This window comes from Alexandromys fortis, unplaced genomic scaffold (genome assembly GCF_014885135.2).
Source record: "Alexandromys fortis isolate MF-2015 unplaced genomic scaffold, M_Fortis_MF-2015_v1.1 scaffold_27, whole genome shotgun sequence".
Taxonomy (NCBI): Eukaryota; Metazoa; Chordata; class Mammalia; order Rodentia; family Cricetidae; genus Alexandromys; species Alexandromys fortis.
In genome coordinates this window covers 2,868,585-2,890,045 of record NW_026067952.1, presented here as the reverse complement: position 1 = coordinate 2,890,045, position 21,461 = coordinate 2,868,585, and the positions used below count along the sequence as shown (strand labels likewise).

Sequence of the window (21,461 nt, the reverse complement as noted above, 5' to 3'; positions counted from 1 at the left end):
AATAGGTGGCTTGGGGATGCAGCCCCGCCGCTCTTATTTCAACAATGTATATATTCTAGATTCATTTAGTGTATCTTCACTAGTAGACTGCAAAATCTACAGAACAAAGATGTCATCTGATTCTGCCCTAAAAACATACCACAGAACTACGCTGGGAGGAGCGTGTCCTACACACACTACTATTGCACTCAGCAAACTGTTCTGAGGTAATGGTCACACAGCACACAACATTTTAATCAACAATGGACCACATGTGCAACAATATTCCTTTAAGGCTATATATCACAGAGCAGCTGCCTGAATGTAAATACACTTTATATGGTTTACAAAACAAAAAAAATTGCCCAGTGGCAGGTTGGTGGCACCTGTTCACATAGACTCTCTACCAACAGAATGCTGTCTTGAAGACTGTGCCCTTAAGATACAGCAAGGAGTTCAGGAAATGTCTGTACTGACCTCTGTTGAGATTCTGGCATTCATCACCACTGTACATATGAGGCACCTATCACAATGCCATTGGCTTGAGAAAACCTTGGTTTCTCTTCATCCTTACAGCCACAGCAAAAACAATTTAAATGCAATTTTGTTTTCAACACATTTTTTGCCCTCCCTCCCCCAGATGAGAGGCTTGTAAGGTTGTTTAGGCTGGTCTTAAACTCTAGGTTCAAGAGAGCTTTCTGCCTCACCTTCCAGAACAGCGGTGGCAATTCTGGTCCTCTATTTTAGGGCTCATCAGTACTCTTTGATTTGTTAGTACTGTCACACAGCAGTAGCCAGGTGTTTAAATGGGTGCCGAACATTCTTTACCAGAATCAAGTGCAGACTAACCAAGACTGCCAAGCTCCTACTGTATCACAGAACTGTCCTGCTATGTGGAACATCTGCTGCAGTGTAAATGTGGGCAAACAGTCAGGATACAACAGGAAGTGACAAATACAAAGTATTTTTAGATTATTAATGACCGGCAGATAAACCTGCCTTGGGGAGCGATTAGAAGTAGTCATTAGAGGTGGAATCAGATTTCAAGTGTTCTTGGCAATCAGGGCTGAAATAGCATGAGTCTGATGGACTGAGGACCACACAGGCCTTGGGCTGAGAGAATGTGGCTAAGAACCCCATGTGTCACAGCATGCTACCTGCAGCCTTATGACAATTATGAATGCCATAGCTGGCTCTTGTTATTTCTGTTTTTATTTTTGTGGTGCTCCTACATGCGCCACGAAGTCGTTCTTATTCTTTCCACCCCATTGAAGCATCTTACCTGGTAGTTTACCTTTACAGGCTGACTGTTAACAACCCTGTCCTCACAGCCTGGGTCCATACTTCTTGTATGACACAACATTCCTACCCCTTCCCTCAAAGACTCTGAAGTCCATGTGCAACAAAGCTAATAATTCTCTTCCAGATAAACATGCAAAAAGGACAATATTCCCCAAGGGGGATGGATGGAAGCAAAGGAGTGGTGGTAGTGAGGGCGGTAAAGACAGTAATTCTCCAAAACAAAAAGGCAAACGCTTCCCTCCTCCAGATGAACAACATGGCAGAGTACTGTTCTTGCAGAGACAAAAGTGAAACAATAAAATCCTGTTAGGGCTACTCTAGGACCCAAATAACATTTTCAGAGCAATGACACTCCTGCTTTTGATCCCACCACCTTTCTCAAAAACAAAAACAGTTAACAAGGTAGTGCTGTGTTCAGTGTCCAGAGCTGGCAGAGGGCAAACTCCTGCCTGAGGAGCTTGACCTTACTTAGATGATAGGTATGTTACAAGCAGGTTTCTGGAGCACACAAAGCTCACAAGGTCACTGCACTAGCAGTGTTTACAAAGGGAAGCCAAAACAGCACACGGTCATGTACTACACCACTAGAGACCACAAAGGAACACAACACGGCAGTTAGGCAGCAGCACCAGAGACCACAGAGGGTGACAAGTGGTTAACACACAATTTTGCTCCATGTTCATGATCTATTTGGGGGAGAGGGAAAGGGAGGCAAATGTTCTTTAAGAGACAATCAAATCACTGGGCAACATTCTAGAGATAAGGCAGGGATAGGTGAGGGGGAAAAACCATGGCTCAATAGCAGTGACTTGCTTCTGGTTGACAGGCTTTCTTGTTGGGCACTAAAGGAGCTTGGAGGGTACTAGGCATTTGAAAGCATACAGAGAAGAACCGACAGATGGTCAGCTTAATAGGCTGAGTTGGACTTGAGCTGTTTTTCAGCCAGCTTGAAACGTCAGATCCAGGACAGTGTTCCTTGGTTTTGGCAGTCCAGGAGGTTCAGGAGAAAGGCCCTATCTTCTTTCTTTTTTGTCAGTGACTCCTTTCTTCCTGTGTCCACCGAAGTATTGGGAGGATTAGCCTTCATTTGATCCTGAGAAAAATCCTTCATCAGCTCTTCATAGATCCTGCCCACAAATACCATTATCTAAATGTCGTGTGGTGCTGAGCCTCCACCATGACAGCTCCAGGTAGTGAGAAATAAGGGACTTGTAGAATTCTATCATCAAATACTTGTAGGAAACGAGGTACAATGAGATGTACACTTCACAGGTCCGAATTCTTTAGGTGCTCAAGCTTCTCCCTGGGAAGCATGTTGGCTCCTCCATTGATAGAAGTGGCACTTCTTGAGATCTGATGACTTTTCTTGAAGAGGTAAATCACAGCTGAGAGTCTTCCACTGTGATGCCACTGAAAGTTGTGGCAATCTTATACCAAATGGAACAAGCAATTATGGAAGAAGTTAAGGCCACATGGACAAAGTGAAAACACTGAGGCCATACAGGAAATCTGTCCAGAGCTGGGTTACTTCTGATGAGCTTTTACCAGAGAGGCATATACATATGGTCAATATCCTTCAAAAATGTAAAGGGGAAAACCCCCTAAGGAGCTTTTGTTGTGGAGAAAGTAATTCCATTTATTGTTCTTTAGGTCATATGGGAAGGTTTAGGAAATAGTATTTGAGGCCACACTGGCACAAGGATATGTTGCAAAATCTGGTTTTCAAGGTAAACTGAAAATAGCAACTTTAAAAATTTGGGTCCTAAGAATTCTAACTCAGTCCCCGAAAGCAGACCAATGCCTGTTGACCAGCTACAGACAACCTGGATAAGTATGCCGTGCACTAAAGTGGTCTAAGGAAGCAGCCCAAGGGCTGTGCAATAAGATCCAGGCTGAAATGTGGTTGTGAATAAGGAGCCCTCTTGCAGATCCTATGCTTGGCCAGGCCAGCAGAGTCAGAATTACACTTTGACAGCTGGAATCATTAGGGAGGTACATTACTGAACACTGAGCAAGCCCAGCAGAACTGTGTTCACAGAGACATCTAAAGAGGTGATAATCCTGTGAAAACTCCCAGAGACACAGAGGTTTTCTGACAGTCAAGGTTAAAGTCCAGCAAAACAAGTGTTATAAAGGCCTGGCCAGCACACCTAAAAACAATTTTTTGTTTTAGAGTAGACAGAACAAAGAGATAATGGTGTATCTTAAAGGAAATGCTGGTCGCCAGTTCAGTGTCAAGCTTTACTCCAGAAAACAGCAACCACGTGCACAGGAAGAAGGGTTTGGGCTGCTCAATGAGGGCAGCTCACCTGCTGACACTGAACGACCTCAGGCTTTGACTGGAAGCATGCACCCAAGGGGTTGGCAGTCCTGCCCTACCTACACATGTATTCCATTGCTGTTCTACTGGTGTGTCCAGAGAAGGAAGCATAGGTAGGGCAGTGACCAAAAACAGCATTACTTTTACTTCAGCACATTTACTTTGTCTTGATCTATTTCTATTTTTTTAAAGGTAAAAATCTGAGCTTCTTTTGTTCAAGTTTTAAGTGGTGCTCAAAACAAATTTTACCAAACTTGAGCATTTTGTTTTCCCCTCAAACAAAATAAGCATAATAACCATACAGAACACCACTGTGCTAAATGCCGAGGAACCCAGTCACATATCACAAGAAAAACTGTTAATCAAATGGCACTAGCCTAGCAATCCGTCTTGCTGACCGTGAACACGGCAAGAAGCCACACCTATCTACATTCAAACAATCTGTCTAGAGGTTAGTTCTGAGGTCTATCAAGATGTCTGCACATTTGATAGCAGGGAGATCTCTTGCAGGGAGATCATTTGAAAGGGTTCTGTCTAACGCTATTTATATACTTGTTTGCTTGTGGGAAGCTATTTTTTTAAAAAAGAAAAAAAAATACTATTCCTTCCTGCAGTAGTTTGAGTAAGAATGACTATATAGGCATTTATACTTGAATGCTTAGTCACCAAGGAATGGTGACATATATTTGAAAGGATTAGCAGGATGAGGAGGTGTGGCCTTGTTGGAGGAAATGTATCACTGGGGGTGTGTTTTAAGGTTTCAAAAGCCCACACCAGGCCCAGATTTCTTCACCCTAGGGGCCAGATGTAGCTTCAGTGCCATGGTGCTCCCATGCTCCCTGAGTGACTATCCTAGAAAGTGTGTGTGTACTTTCCTTTTTGTATTTCCAGCTGTAAAAACATAGCTGATTCTATCCGGAGACTACAAGCATCACAGAATGAGAATTTTTCTAGCAGAGTCAATGTCTTCATAGTTATACATTCCATATTCATTTAAGCCACTTAGTTGAGAAAAATACACACTAGTGCTCTCTGAAAATGACACACATCACATCTCCTCTTTCAAGTCATTAGCAATTACAATTCTGACCTTGGATGCAAACTCTTGGCTATACCCACTGCATGTTTACTGAGGCAATGAGTGGCAACAGAGATGGGACTGTGACTGCCCTAAACCTACACTAGTTAGATACAGCCTGACTGAAGGAGATACTACATGGAAATTTTTTAAGTTTTAAGGATTTATGTCTTCACAATATGTGAGGCTCCTCGCACACACCTGTAAGTCAGCCGATGAAGTATTTATTTGCAAGCCACAATCAATCATTTCTTTTTCTTTCAAGACAAGCTCTAGTGTATCCCAGGCTATTCTTGAACTTACTATGCAGTTGATGATGATCTTGAACTCTAACGTCTACTTCACAGGTGCCTGGATTACGGCATGCACCACCACACAGTTTATGTGGTACTGGGGACTGTACCCAGAGCTTAGTATACACTAGGCAAGCCTTCTACCAACCAACTTGTAGGCCCATATTTCTATGTGGCATGGCAGCCAAACCATCAAGCCACAGGCCACACCTGAGACAGGTCAGGTATCCTGCCAGGCAGGCTGTAGCTAATCTAACAAAAGGTCAAGATGTTTTGCTCCTTCCTTTGTAATTTGGAGGACACCTGATAGAAATGCTAATTCAAACCTACTTGTACACAGCAGACAGGTAGTCCTGGTTGGGACTGAAAGCCAGTCACCTGGTTACCTAGGAGACAGAATGCTAATGTATTTCCACCTCAGTTAAGTTTTGGTATGAAAGAATGGAGAATAAACGAGAAAATTTTCAGAATGTAAACTCAAGATAGCATGAGATATTGCTGAGAATCTTCCTCCTGATAAAACCATGTGAGTCGTGTCTTTATTCCCGTCTCCTCCACACCGGTCCAGAGAGAGATAGTTTATGTTGGGGTCTTGTCGAGAAAAATAATTGAGGGTTCGGGCTAGCATTGGACCCCAACACCAAGTGAGCTATACTTGCAGTCTGTCACAGGCATTAAAGGATTAGAAGGAAGAATATATGATATGCCTTCTTGTAGAATGAAACCACGTGACAGCTGCAGCACAGCTGCAGTGTGGTACTGAATTCAATTTCTTTGTGCATTAGGGTGCTGTCTGAACAACTAAACTTAGTTCATGTAGGAAATGTAGTTTCATTTAAAAATTCCAATTACAGCTGGGTAGTGGAGGCACACAACTTCAATCCCAGCACTCAGGAGGCAGAGGCAGTCGGATCTCTGTGAGTTTGAGGCCAGCCTGGTCTACAGAGTAACGTTCCAGGACAGCCAGGGCTACACAGAGAAACCCTGTCTCAGAAAACAAAAACAAACCAAAATTTACATTTATTCTGTGTAGGGGGTGCCACGGCGCACACATGTGGAGGTTAAGAGACTTATGGGAGTCAGTTCTCTCCTTCCACTATGTTGGTCCTGGGGATCCAACTCAAGCAGCTGGGCTAGTCCTGGAATGTGTTTTATTGTAGGTTGTAGTTTCTGTGGAAGTCTGGCATTTTATTTAGGAGCAAAGACAAAATCCAGAGGACACTTGAGCCTTCAAGGGACATCAACTACATTGCATCGGTTTGCATACCGCACGAAATTGCACATACTGCATCCCATTTGCAAGTTGCCAAGGGACCACAAAGTGTGCATACAATCTCAATGGAACACTAGCAGAGTTCTTCCTTTGTATCTTGAGAGTACACACCAAGGATATGACTTTTGTCTATACTGGAAGGAAGGTCATATTGGGAAAATGCCTTTCCTCCATGTGCAGGAAAGCTCAGAAAAAGGAAGACTTTTGAGAAGTGGAGTGTTTTGCCCTTTTTATTTCCCCTCAATTAAGTAACCCAAGCATGCAAGCACACAGGATCTGCAGCACAGGCACAGCAGCAATCTCTTAAGCAGCTCTTTCTGCAAACCTGGGTTAACGTCTGGACCGGCAGCGATTTGCAATGAAGAATCAAATCTCTGCTGCCTGTTGCATTGCAGCATGGCAGGCAGACACCAACACGACCCTGGGGCCCTCTTCCTGCTCTGTGCTCCCAATGACGCGTTAGCTGGGGGAAAATAGAGGTTTATCCTCTTCCAATTGCCTGCAACTCATGCTGCAAGCTGAATTTGCTGGTTTTGTCACCGAAAACACAAAGCTTCCTCTGCATCTCCTGATGTATGATTTTAAAAAGTAGGAAGGCCCTTCACACAAGGTTCTTGTTTGCTTGAGAGTTTCTCATTTGTTGGGGGGGGGGGGGGGAAAAAAAGACCCTTGATGTGTGAAGTTGGGCTTAACTCCCCAAAGCCCAACTCTCCCAAGGTAACTCACTGCTTCAGGGTACTTTACCTTCGTGTGGGGCTGGGTCTTGATGGAGCCGTATTCATATTTCTTCTTTCCGCTGCCTTATTAATATCTGTAAAGAATAATCAACCCATCTGTTCAATGCTACGGAATAAAAACAAGATCATCAGCACATTTTAAATGAAAGCAACAACCAAAAAATAAAAATAAAAAAGAAAGAAAGAAAGAACAAGAAAAAAAACAATGGCAACCAGCTGGTATGAGGAAATCCATTCAGAGACATACTGGGCAGTTTTCATTATTAAGTTAAAGGTATACAGTAAAGGTATAAGTAAAAGATGTCCCTCTATTTTGTACAAATTTAATTATGTCAATATTTCAATACTCTGCCAAACCCTAAACTTAACACTGCCCTGTCCAAAGGGAGGCAAAGGTGGTTGTCAGTTGGATATTTGTGTGTGTGTGGGGGGGGGGGGGGATAAGGTAAATAATTCTTATATTAAAAAGAAGCTAGAATTAACTGTCTTAAAACATCACTATACAGTGAAACACAGCCTTTTAACGTATTCTGGATTGCTTTTTAATTGGATGGAAATCTTCCAGAATGAGATATAGGAAAGAAACTAATTTTTAAAATAAAAGAATGTGATTCACTCACATCTATAAGCTAAGGTAAGCACGAGCATGTTGCATATGGGTTGTGGAAACCATTCCTAGTCAACTTTCATTTAGAGAGGATGGCATGTGCCACGGGATGAACAGCATTTTAAGAGCTTAGAGAAAGGTCAATAAATGCATGCAGTAAAAGATTGTTTTGTTAAAAACAAAATACCATATTCTAAGAGGTAATCGAGTACTAAACACACCAACCGATGTCTCAAAATAACAGCTGATCTTCTCAGAAAATAAATGAATGCATCAGAAGTTCCAAAGTTGACAGAGACACTGCCTCCTACTGCAGTTCAGCTTCATCCCTCTTGTTCCACTGAAGCAGTCAACAGCATCACAGCTAATGACTCAAATGGTATTAAATACTCAGATAATAGAATACTTTAAAATACTAATTATGTATTTTTAAAAAAATCCCAAACAGTTTCCAATCATGTGCGAGACCACAGCAGTGAGAAAAGCTTACAGTGGTCTCGTATAGGCTTCACGCACTCTGTAAGCTGCCAATTTTTAAGTTCTCATTTAAGTGAGGAAGAGCTGTAATTCCACTTAAATCAGAAGTCTCTATATTATGACCTGAAGGATATTTTTAACAAAACTGAAGAAAACATGAATCTACATAACCAGAGAAACTTACTCTGCCCAAATCATTCCTTATCTCCTGAATTACAAAGACACAGAAGAATATAATCTCTACTTAAAGTTAGAATACATTTTCTATGTACGACTTGACTAGAAATAGATGCCAGAGCTTTGATACTGAAGGAGATTCTGTAATTTACAATTAAGTTCACAAATATCCTTCTACAACATGGGTTCCTGGGATCAAGTCAGGCAAGCATGTATCTTTACCCACTGAGCATCTTTCTTGATTCTTAATTTTTTAAAAAATATGTAATTGTGAAGAAAAAAGTTAAGCTTTGCAAGAGCTTACTGATCTATCAGGCTCATTACACACTTCAAGTACAGACAGGATTTGGAGGAAATACACTACCTTTAACTAATCACAGAATTCTCATACATCACTGGGTACACCTAGTATGTGCACACAGATAGTGCTGCTTGTAGCACAAGCTGCTTTGAACTTCAGATCTGCCGCCACATACCCTGGAGTGCTGGAATTTTTAGGTACCATACTGCTCCCTGTGGTACTATGTTAACTGCTAAGTTTCTGTCAAATCTGTCCTGTTCCTCTGCATATGAAAGGTTATTACACTGTATCCAGTCTGTGAATGTCACCATACAGGAATTACAAGATCAAAGTGGTTATATATTATGAAAATTTGAGGCAAAATCTGAGGTTCAAGATAGAAAGGGGATATTTTATGTCCAAGTTACTAAAAACAATTTTGATTTAAAGATTATTTAAAGAACACTTACAATTATATACTTAAGTCATTTTTATCATAATTGCTATGTAGTATCTATTCTCCTTAATAGAAAGCAATGATATATAGATGGTGTGGCATATATTTCCTCAAGAGAGAGAGAGAGAGAGAGAGAGAGAGAGAGAGAGAGAGAGAGAGAGAGAGAACTCTTAATTCCCTGCCCCGTTCCTACTTCTTTGAGATAGGCTAGTCCCACATTCAAGACACTCCTCCGGTGTCAGTCTACCAAGTGTGCTGGCCTCCATAACTAGTTTTGTTTTGTGGTAGTAGGCAAATTCTCTGCCATTGAGCTGCATCTTCAACACAAACTACTTTTTATGTTAGAGGCCAACACACTTTTAGTTTGGTCTGCCAAATGTTTGCCTTTCCACCTTCATTTCACCCATCTTTCAGTTTGGGTGACATGCAGAGACAATGAAATGGGACTTTCTGGCTAAGGACCTCATTCAGGACTGCTTGTGTTAGGGTAGAGTGGAGAGGGTTTCAGACAGTAGTGAAAACATCATCTCCGACACTGTTGTTGAGCCCCTCACAATCCTAGCACACACACAACTTCTGGAGATCTGAGTTCCTGTCTCCAGAGGTAAAGGTTGAGGGAGCTTTTCTCTGAAAACACACGCAGTTACTGGTAAAGGAGCTTCTATATTAATCACACTCTTTTCCTCCTGACACCTCAGAGAACTAGACAGCCAACATCAAGGAAATAAAAATGGCATTATCTAAAGGAGGAGAAAAAAAGCAGCAAGAATCAGAGCTTTATCGGGACAAAAAATGGAATGCTTCTTTCTGTTTCTGACATATTATTCTGGTCAAACACTTTTATAAGAACCAAAGTCAGTCTCTCCATGTCTTCTCCACTTTTGCTTGGATGCTACTTATACAGTTAAATAATCTGATCAGCAAGGTGCCATTTGGTATTACAATAATCAGCAGGAGATAGAACCTCAGCCTGAACAGCTGTGGTTTTCAAGCATTCTGACAGCTTCAAGTTCAAAGCACTTCTCAGTTAAAGATTGTTACGTCAAGAAACCAACACCAACCAAAGGGATTTATAGAATAAGAAAAAAAATGGAAAAATAAGAAATCATGTTTCACAGAAGCAGAATAGCCACTTTAAACTGTGACAGAATAGGGTGAAGATTCCAGACAGTGTATAGCTTCCAATCTACACTTTCATTTTATTTCAGACTAATACGTCACGCAGGGCTCAATAGGTGCCCTTGTGTGTTATAAACATGCGTGTTTCATTCATAGTAGCATGAACTGCTGTTTTGCTCCACATACATACATATGTATATGTATGTATCTGTATATGTATGTGCATGCATATATATATATGTAAAGAGAGAATATAAATAATTTACAAAACAAGGGTTTTGTTGTTTCTGCACTAGTGGGCCTCATGAATGTGAAGTAAGCTCTCTACTTTGGAGACATAGACATGCCCTTCAACTAAATTCAACTCAGCAGGCACAGCAACAGAAAACAATGAGCATGAGATGTAAAGCAGTGTGAACCATGAGCCCTGAATGGTTCACAGCACCATTATTACTGTTGAAGATTCCAGAAGCCCATAAAATTCCAATAACGGCCAACAAATGAAATAAAACTGCCCCCAAAGTTGAGCTGAAAAGCAGCTAGCAACCAGGAGTGACTACGCTGGCATTAAAACCACAAAGACAGCAAAATCACCCACTGCAGGGTTTTTAAAGGAAGATGGCTTTGGTGACACAAGTAAATCAGGGACAACTGTGATGAGTTTTACTGTCACAGGCCAGAGATTAAAAAAAAGGCCAGGAAGCTGCGCATGGTAGTGCACACCTTTAATCCTAGCACTTGGAAGACAGAGGCAGGTGGATCTCCGTGAGTTTGAGGCCAGTCTGGTCTACAGAGTGAGGTTCAGGATAGTCAGAGATACAGAGAAACCCTGTCTCAAAACAAAACAACTTAAAACCAACAGAGAAACCCTGTCTTGAAAAACCAAAAAAAAAAAAAAAAAAACCTTAAAACCAAAAACCAAAATAAAACACACACACACAGAAAAACAACAAAAACTACCCCCCTAAAAGAAGTCATGCTTGTTGCATTTCTTCTATTTGGCACTTTAGGCTAACTTCCCTCTGACTACTATACATTCCCCCACAGTTACCTTCTATTCTGCATTTACTGTATCTTTAACTGTATTTGCATACCATTCTTGGAAAGAGGAACTTATTAAGTGTTCACTCTGTCCCAAAGCCCATACAGAACACCACATGCTTGATTTGATCCAATCCTTTCACAACTCTTCAGCTAGAACTACACAGTGAGACCGTGTCTCAAAAAAGGAGGTTTTCAGTTTGTAGATGAGGAAATCTGAGGGTCACAAAAACTATGTGGTTTATCTTAGGCCACATTATTATCAAGAAAAAAATCTAGAGGTCTGGGAGTTTCAGGCTCTCACATTAAAAGCTAAGCACTGGGCCAGCCTGTAATTCCAGGTGGAGACAGCAGATCCTGAGGGCAGCCAGACCTCAGGACAGCCAGGACAGGCTCCAAAGCCACAGAGAAACCCTGTCTTGAAAAACAAAAAACAGGGGACTGGAGAGATGGCTCAGTGGTTGAGAGGGTTGCCTGCTCTTCCAAGGGTCCTGAGTTCAATTCCCGGCAACCACATGGTGGCTCACAACCCTCTGTAATGAGGTCTAGTGCCCTCTTCTGGCTGCAGACATGCACACAGACAGAATATTGTATACATAATAAATAAATTAATAATTTTTTTTAAAAAAAACCAAAACCAAACCAAAACAAAACAAAACAAAACAAAAAAAAAAACAAACAAAAAAGAAAAGCTTAAGTAAGTCAATGAACTTGAGAAGGACAGTTTATAATTAACACACGGAATATTTCTTTTATGTTGCCATTTGTCAAATTCATACTGTATAAACCAGGCGTTGGTGTTGCACACCTTTAATCCCAGCACTGAGGAGGCAGAGGTAGGCAGATTTCCGAGTTTGAGGCCAGCTTGGTTTATAGAGTAAATTCTAGGACAGCTAGGGTTACAAAGTGAAACCCTGTCTCAAAAAAAAAAAAAAAAAAAAAAAAGAGCAAACAACAACAACAACAACAACCAAACAAAAAATTCTTACTGTGCTGGGTGTCAGATATGTGGAGACAACAAGGTTCACATCCCTGACTTACAGGGGTTCACTGTTTAATAAAGGTGAAAGGTACTCACAGGGAGATGGCAGGTGATGGAGGTGGGAAGGAAGGAAGGACTGAAAGAAAACAGTGGAACTGGAAGAAAGAATGGCTTGGGAAAAGGAAAGAACCACCCAGCACATGTGAATGCAAAGGAATGATGCAAAAGACACAGCCAATCAGAACAGCACAGGAGGTTTGCACTGAGAAGAGGAGGGCAGATGAAGCCAGTCTAAGGCTAAATACACATCACAAAACACTTTGCTGTGAAAAAAGGAAGAAAATATGGCAAAAGGACCTGCTAGATATGAGACATGAACTAAATTACCAAAACAAAGCCAAATTAACAAAGCTTCCCTGCCTAAAAACAGGGCAGGAGCATTTAAACTTAAGGCAGTTTTTGCCAGGCAGGGAGGTGGCTTTACAGAGAAAGGCAATTGCCACAAAAGCCTAGTGACCTGAGTTCAAACCCCAGTACCCATGAAAAGGAGAAAACAGACTCCACAGAGTTGTTCACTCTCCACTACATGAATGCTGTGACATGTGTGCACCCCCACACATCACACCCACATAACAAAATTTTCAAAACAGAATGCTGCCCATTACAGTATCAATCTTTGGGAACCATTGGTTTAACAGTGAAAGAAAGACGTGGAGAAAATTTCAAAAGATTATGATTTTACTTTTAATAATGGAATATAAAATGAACTTTTGATCGAACAGCCACCAGGCTTCTCTTTAACCAGTTTTCTAACACTTTAATAGCAGAAAGAAATGACAACCATTCTCTGTTTTCTTAGCATCACTGAAAAAATTACAGCAAAACAACAACAACAAAGAAACCATCATCTTAGCTTTGAGTTCAGTGCTGGGGTAGACCAAAAGGCCTTGAGCACACTGGGCATGTGCTCCAGCACCAGCTTTACCCAAGCCATCTTAACACTTCAAGCAGACACTTGGGCAGGAGTGAGTACATTCACAGTCAGGCAGGAGTCTCGCAACCTTTCCATCTTACAAAGCTAAAACTCGGTGTCCATTAAACAAAACCTCCCCCCATTCTCTCATATATATAGATATGTTTCCACTTAAATTATACATATACATTCATTCCCTATGTCACACCGCTTTAATGGTGATGTGTCAGGACCTCTTGAAAAGTTTATTTACTTCCTGTCCTCAGAGCAGAGGGCTGGATGAACCCAGGGCCACTATCCCCAACTAAAAGTTCATTAATAAATCAAATTCCTAGGCCCTGTCCTAAGTTTACAGAATCTGAGTATCAGACCAGTATTTTGTAACTGAGCTCAATTCTAAGGGGACTTAACAAATATTTGGGAAGTACTAGTTTGTTACCTATTTATTCCTCCAGCTTACACAATATAACACACAGGTCTTTCATTTACACGTCTCCCTAAATCTGTTCAAACAGAAGTAACAAACACCAACTATCAGGAAGAAAATCTAGTCATAGCCAGGATTATTACTGACAGTGATAACTTCTGGTTTATGTTTGCACTTGTCTTCAAATGCTCTAATTCTAAAAATGGTTCAGCTTCATAGTGTGAACTAGATTGCTTCTCAGCTTTTCAGCTAAGTTGTAGTGTAGTCTGAACTAGAAACAATAAGAATATTTAGAAAGTCTCTGGACCTTTCAATAGCTAATACCTTACATTCAGAAGAATGCCTTTTCCTAAAAAGGAATGTCTCCCAAGATTAACTTCAGATTTACTAAACACTGCTTTAGTGGTGTGGATGTGAAAGTATGTGGCCATCTTAATTTTTTCCCAAAAGTTACATTTAGGTAGTAAAACAAAATACTTCAAAGAGGACCCTAGGAGCAAAACAATACTGACAGCTCTGGCTTGCAGAATTAAGTTTGCTCTTCATTAGCCAGAGAATGGACTAATGAAGGTAACATGCTTTCAAAAACAACAAAATCAGTTAAAGGAAAACATCAGAATGCACTCCACCATGACAGGGCCAGGACTCCACCATGACCGTGTCACCTGTGCGATCCTGTTTCCTTTGGAGGTCACAGTGTGATTATACTTTTCACACTGCTTTCAGGGACTGTGTGTTCCCATGTTTTAGCCACTGTCATGGCTTTTCTTTCTAGCAGTTGATGTTTAAGGGTTATTTCTCTTTCACCAGGGTTTTAGGAAGACTTCTCAGCAGATGGCTTAACTGAATGTTATATTGTGGAAGCTGAAGGAATAAATAGATAGCCTTACCTTTATCTTTCATTGTTAAAGCTGCTATTAATGAGAGTAACAGAGGGTCATCTTCTGTTGGGCATTGCTCTGACAGCTTATCTCTTAGCAGAGTAGTCTACACAACCGTGTACGCTGTTCGTAGGACACATCTTTTAGCACATACAAAAAGCTGACAGTGAGCTTTGAAAGTATTAGTCTTAAAGACACATGATAATCATTCATAAACCACAAGGTGTACAGGAAGCAATGCAGTAGAAAGAACAATGCTTTGGGGGGACATTTAACTGGAGTTCATGGGAAGACAGAGGCAAAGTCATAATGAGACTATCATCATCTCTGGTACATTAATACACACACAGACAAACACAAACACACAAATACAGAGACACAGACACACACACAGGGCTAGCTAACAGAGAGACCTCAGAACTCCTAGACTACGGATGCTACACAACATTGCCTAGTTTTGCCTATGAAATCTTTTTTTAAAAATATTTATTTATTTTGTATACAGTATTCTGTCTGTATGCCTGAAGGCCAGAAGAGGGCGCCAGACCTCTTTACAGATGGTTGTGAGCCACCATGTGGTTGCTGGGAATTGAACTCAGGACCTTTGGAAGAGCAGGCAATGCTCTTAACCACTGGGCCATCTCTCCAGCCCCCTATGAAATCTTTTATCTCTAACAATATTGTCTCAGAATGTTCTTAATATGTGATCTTGGAGCCGGGCGGTGGCGGTGCACGCCTTTAATCCCAGCATTCGGGAGGCAGAGGCAGGCGGATCTCTGAGTTCGAGGTCAGCCTGGTCTACAGAACTAGTTCCAGGACAGGCTCCAAAGCCACAGAGAAACCCTGTCTCGAAAAAAAAAAATGTGATCTTGGGCAAGAAATCTTAAAACTCCTTGAGCTCCCATTTCCATATATGCACAAAACTTCACAACACATCTAATACCACTCACTAATGCACGCACTTTACAGAACAAGTTGCAGGAGCAAGGGAGTGGTAGTTACCGTGTGCGCTGCTAGCTGCGGATCCCCTCTGCAGCTAAGTGCCAATGGCGAGTTTAGGAATAGAGACTATTTTTCATGCAGGGAGTCAAAAGCAGAAAACTGAAGGGCATATTCCAAAGGTTTCCTTTTCGTAAAAGGCTTTTCAATCTTAAAAGCACATGTGGATCCTAGCTCTCACAGTGACAAGCTTACAAAGGCACTGCCACCTGCAGGCACAGACATGGAACACCCAGAATGGTTATTCAAAAAGTTTCATAGCAAACCTTTGCTCATGGGACTTCTAAAGCCTTTCCAAAAGCTGTTTATTTTTAGTTAGGAGCATTAATAAATAAGGCTCCACTTGCTTATGTTCTGAAATGGACTCCTGAGTAAAATAAAATCCCCTCCCTTCTTTGCACAGGATTGCTGCTTGGAAATCTGAGGACAATGATTGACCTTATGTTTAGTTCTACTCTTAATATTAAGGTCATATACCTAAGAACATTGACTTCTTGTCTTACAGCCCTTGGTGGTGGGGTATCTGGAATGGCCCAAGTTGGCTTTGCTGAGTTTTATTTTAGGAACTAAAGTAAATCTGCTCTCATACTTTATAAAAACCAAATTTATGAGGAGAGAACCAGTGGGAGAGTTAACACTGCTATCTAGACAAATGCCTTTACAATGTGGTGGGTGCACCAGCACACTGTACAAGGAAAAGCAGTCTTTATCAGGAGGTTAAGAGTATGCACGTCAGGGGTCCCAAAGAATATATGGAAGGTGAAAGATGAGCTAAAGGGACGAGACAAGGAAACCAAAAGGAAGAAAGACATCCATGTTAATCATTGGTCAAGGATCTCCAATCCCCTAAGGTAAAAAAACCAGGGCCCTGTTCAGAAAGGTCAATACAAAGTTACTGTTTCACACTCATACTGATACACAAGAGTCAATATACAGTTGTCAAAAGTCCCAGCGGTGTTTGCAGAAACATCGGTTTATGAACTGTCAAGGGGGCTACCACACCACAGTGCTACAGAAAACTGAGGCAGCGTGTCCAGCGTATCTGAGGGGTGATTCTTGCAGCTGTTGGGGTTCCACTTCCAAGTCAGTAATGGCAACCTTTTACAACCAGGATAATTATCATCCCGAAGATCCCAGGGCATTTCAATGGGATCTGGAATGCCGCAGGGGGAAAAATCCTATATACAGTGAAAGCCACAACGCGACAATTAACCCCGTAGTCCTAGGGCAGCGGTTCCCAAAGCCTGGAGCGCACAACTTCAGGAGGAACAAGGACACAGTGTTTATTTTAATAGACAGGTATTTATTTTTTTCTTTTATGAGTGTCAGAAAAATAACTGACTTTCCATTATACGGTTTGGGGTTGAAGTTTCCGCCTTAAACAAACTGTATTTAAGGGGAGGGGGGGTTCAGAGTCGGTTTTAGGAAAAACATTTAACATTCGGTCAATAGTACAAGATGACAGGCAGACTGTAACGGTGCAGCGCGAGGGACGGAAGCTGGGGGACCTGGTCCTAAGCACAGCCCCTGGCCCGCTACCGTGGAGCGGAAAGGACCCAGCGCTAGGGCCCTGGAAGCCAGTGGGTTGCGGCGTTATGTCCGTGTAAGAACCTCGGGCACGGTTTCTCTCGCCCGATTTTCCGGGCCCAGGGTGCGCTTCCATAAAACGGGCGAGGTGTCACACAAGTTGACATCTCGAGAGTGCGCCCAGGGCGACAACGCACCTCAGGTTGCTTGGCGTGGGGACACTGACGCCGAGACCGGTGCCCATGACCCGAGTTCGAATCCCGCCTGTGCCCACTGATTCGCGGAGACCCTCCCGCCGCCCCCGCCCCTCTCCCCGGGCGAGCGAGCGACTTCACAGACTGGTGCTCAGGGCGTACTCGATCCTACAAAGACGACTCGGCGCTGTCCACCTCAGCCCACAGTCGTTCGCCAACTGGGCTCGGCCAGACCCGGGCCTGGGCCGGACCGGAGCCGGAGGCAGCCGCGCCCCGTACCGGGCATGCGCAGCTTCGCGCGCGCACCCGGAGAAGAGGCCTCTGCCGCGCGTCGAGCGGACCCTCCCGCCACAGCGCCCCCCAACCCCCAACTGCCTGCCCATCAGTCCTACGCCTCGGCGGACGGCCACCGCTTCCCGGCACTCACCGCTACCAGCGCGGCCGCCTCCCCGCCGCTCCTCCGCCTCAGACCCGCCGCTACGGCTTCGGCCTCAGCCCACCTGCCCGCCGTAGGACAAAGGCGCCACCAACCGACCGGCGCGGGCACGAGGCAATGGCGGCCGGGGCGGAGTGTGGAAGTGGGGGCAGAGGGCGCGCACGCAGCGGCGGCCGCGGCAGTGACGTAAAGAGCGCGCGGGTTTACGGCAGGGCTGAGTTGAGGCGTCCATCTCCTTGGCGACGAGGGGAAGTGGCGCTCGGGCAGCGGTTGGGAACGCCAACGGTTGCCTAGTAACGGGGTCTCTGTGGAGCCCCGCAGAGGACTTCTTCGGTCTGGCCTTTTCCTCAGCGTAACTGGGCCGACAGATTTAAGTCCCCCAATACCCTCGGCCCGGTCAGACTTAAAGCCCTGGACACCTAAGCACCTGTAGATCTGTGTATTGGAGAATCCGCAGACTTCAAACCTGATCGCAAGGAACAAAGAGCAGAGAGAGCAGAGAGGCTAAGAAAAAGCTGAATTTAAATTTACATTTCAATAGGCTGTGTATCCTATTAGTTTCACTGACAGGAGGCAAAAGGCTTCTAGAGATATAGTCCTGGTTCTTCTTGAACCGTGAAGCATGTAGAAATGTTGTTTTTTCTTTTCCGCATTTAATCTAGAGTTTGTTACAGGGAATGGAATTTGCTCACACAGTTAAAAATGCTCTCCATTAAGCCATGGCTACATGAATAGCCTCAGGGAGCTTCTTAGATGCCACCGGGTCTTTGTCTCATTTTCTCCCCCCCCCCCTTGCAAATAGTACAGATCAAGTAAAATGGTAGCTGTGAAATTTGAACATTGAGAGGCCTATTTTCTTTCTTTTTTAAATTGATTTTTACTGAGCTATACATTTTTCTCTGCTCCCTTCCCTTCCTCTCCCCTCCCTTTCAACCCTCTCCCGTGGTTCTCGTGCTCTCAATTTACTCAGGAGATCTTGTCTTTTTCTACTTCCCATGTAGATTAGATCCATGTATGACTCTCTTAGGGTCCCTCATTGTTGTCTAGGTTCTCTGGGATTGTGATTTGTAGGCTGGTTTTCTTTGCTTTATGTTTTAAAACCACTTATGAGTGAGTACATATGATAATTGTCTTTCTGGGTCTGGGTAACCTCACTCAATATGATGTTTTCTAGCTCCATCCATTTTCCTGCAAATTTCAAATGTCATTTTTTTTTCTGCTGTGTAGTGCTCCATTGTGTAAATATACCACATTTTCCTTATCCATTCTTTGATCGAGGGGCATTTAGGTTGTTTCCAGGTTCTGACTATGACAAACAATGCTGCTATGAACATAGTTGAGCACATGTCCTTGTGGTATGATTGAGCATCCTTTGGATATAAACCCAAAAGTGGTATTACTGGGTCTTGAGGAAGGTTGTTTCCTAATTTTCTGAGAAATCACCACACTGACATCCAAAGGGATTGTACCAGCTTGCACTCCCACCAGCAATGCAGAAGTGTTCCCTTTTCCCCATATCCTCTCCAGCATAAGTTGTCATCAGTGATTTTGATCTTGGCCATTGTTACAGGTGTAAGATGGAATCTCAGAGTTGTTTTGATTTACACATCTCTGGTGACTAAGGATGTTGAACATTTCCTTAAGTGTCGTTTTATATTCCTCTGTTGAGAGTTCTCTGTTTAGGTCTATACTCCATTTTTTTATTGGATTATTTGTTCTTTTGATGACCAATTTCTTGAGTTCTTTGTATATTTTGGAGATCAGACCGCTGTATGATGTGGGGTTGGTGAAGATCTTTTCCCATTCTGTAGGCTGTCATTTTGTCTTGTTGACTGTGTCCTTTGCTTTACAGAAACTTCTCAGTTTCAGGAGGTCCCATTTATTAATTGTTTCTCTCAGTGTCTGTGTTGCTGGGGTTATATTTAGGAAGTGGTCTCTTGTACCAATGTGTTCAAGTGTACTTCCCACTCTCTCTTCTATAAAATTCAGTGTGGCTGGCTTTATGTTGAGGTCTTTGATCCATTTGGACTTGAGTTTTGTGCATGGTAATAGATATGGATCTATTTTCATTTTCCTACATTTTGATATCCACTTATGCCAGCACCATTTGTTAAATATCTTTTACTTTCCATTTTATATTTTTTGTTTCTTTGTCAAAAATCAGGTGTTCGTAGGTGTGTGGATTAATATCCAGGTCTTTGATTCAGTTCCATTTGTCCCCTGTCTGTTTTTATGCCAATACCAGGCTGTTTTCAGTACTGTAGCTGTGTAGTAGAGTTTGAAGTCAGGGATTGTGATGCCTCCAGAAGTTCTTTTATTGTACAGGATTGTTCTGGCTATCCTGCGTTTTTTGCTTTTCCATATGAAGTAGAGTACCATTCTTTTGAGGTCTGTGAAGAATTTTGCTGGTATTTTGATGGACATTGCATTGAATCTGTAGATTGCTTTTGGTAAGATTGCCATTTTTACTATGTTAATTCTACCTACCCAAGAGCATGGGAGATCTTTCCACTTTCTGGTGTCTTTTTCAGTTTCTTTCTTCAAAGATTTAAAGTTCTTGTCATAGAGGTCTTCCACTTGTTTTGTTAGAGTCACTCTGAGATATTTTATGCTATTTGTGGCTATTGTGAAGGGTAATGTTTCTCTGATTTTTTTTTTTTTTGTCATAACTTGAGTACGGATTTTCTCGGATTTCTTTCTCAGCCCATTTAGCTTCTGTGTAAAGGAGAACTACTGATTTTTTTTTTTTGGTTTTTTTGAGACAGGGTTTCTCTGTGGCTTTGGAGCCTGTCCTGGAACTAGCTCTGTAGACCAGGCTGGTCTCAAACTCACAGAGATCTGCCTGCCTCTGCCTCCCGAGTGCTGGGATTAAAGGCGTGCGCCACCATCGCCCGGCCTGATTTTTTTTTTTTTTTTAGTTAATCTTGTATCCTGCTACATTACTGAAGGTGTTTATGGGTTGTAGAAGTTCCCTGGTAGAATTTTTGGGGTTGCTTATGTAAACTATCATTTCATCAGCAAATAGTGAGCGTTTGACTTCTTCCTTTCCAATTTGTATCCCCTTGATCTCCTTTTGTTGTCTTATTGCTTTAGCTAGGACGAGAGGCCTATTTTCTTTGAACATCCACTTCTATGTTCAGTCTGCTCATTGACTCATTGTTTGTTGTATATCTGCTCTCAAGATATCTGGTGAGGAAGTAAAGACACATGCTTTCAAGACCTGAGTTCATTCACACGTACACACACACACACACACACACACACACACACACACACACACTACAGAGAGAGAGAGAGAGAGAGAGAGATGTTAAATGATAAGACAAAAAGTCATCTTTAATCCTAGCACTCAGGAGGCAGAAGCACGTGGATCACTATGTGTTTAAGGCCAGCCTATACATAAGGAGTTGCAGGCCAACAAGGGAGACCCTGTTTTGAAAACTTTTCTTTTTAATTATAAAATAATTCTTTAAAATACTCTGTGACTTGTTGTGTACCTATCATCCCTAGCAAATAGAGACCCTCCTCTGTTCCCTTGGAAGGTGGAGACTGTAGATAGACCAGGTTAAGAGAAACCACCCTAGGGTGTGCCACTGCACACTGAGGTATGTGCTGGGGGAAGAAGTAGGCATTCTCAACTAGAACCTAACCTCACACACAGGAGAAACAGTTGTAGAAATGATGATAAAATTGCATGAAATTAGAGATCAAAACAGAATCTGTCAATTAGGTCGTCCACGGACACTCATCCTTTCGTCTCCAAAACAGATCCTAAGGTATGGGGCTGGAGAGATGGCTCAGCAGTTGAAAGTGCTTACTACTCTTGCAGAGGACTGAGATTGGGTTCCCAGCACTTATATGTCAGCTCACAACGGTCTGTAATTCCATTTCCAGGAGCTCTA

General features: G+C 42.5%; 1 protein-coding gene across 2 annotated transcripts in view; it reads right to left on the bottom strand.

The window, feature by feature from the left end:
• Ncoa5 (nuclear receptor coactivator 5) overlaps window positions 1-17,710 on the bottom strand; it is a 31,380-nt gene extending 13,670 nt beyond the window's left edge. For both annotated transcript variants that reach the window (XM_050150977.1, XM_050150978.1), the window contains exons 1-2: window positions 17,551-17,710; window positions 6,990-7,056 (exon numbers count right to left, since the gene is read on the bottom strand). In XM_050150977.1, the coding sequence (XP_050006934.1) occupies window positions 6,990-7,027 (38 nt within the window). In that variant the 5' untranslated portion in view covers window positions 7,028-7,056; window positions 17,551-17,710. The remainder of the gene's footprint in view (window positions 1-6,989; window positions 7,057-17,550) is intronic.
• Between the last annotated feature and the right edge of the window lie 3,751 nt (window positions 17,711-21,461).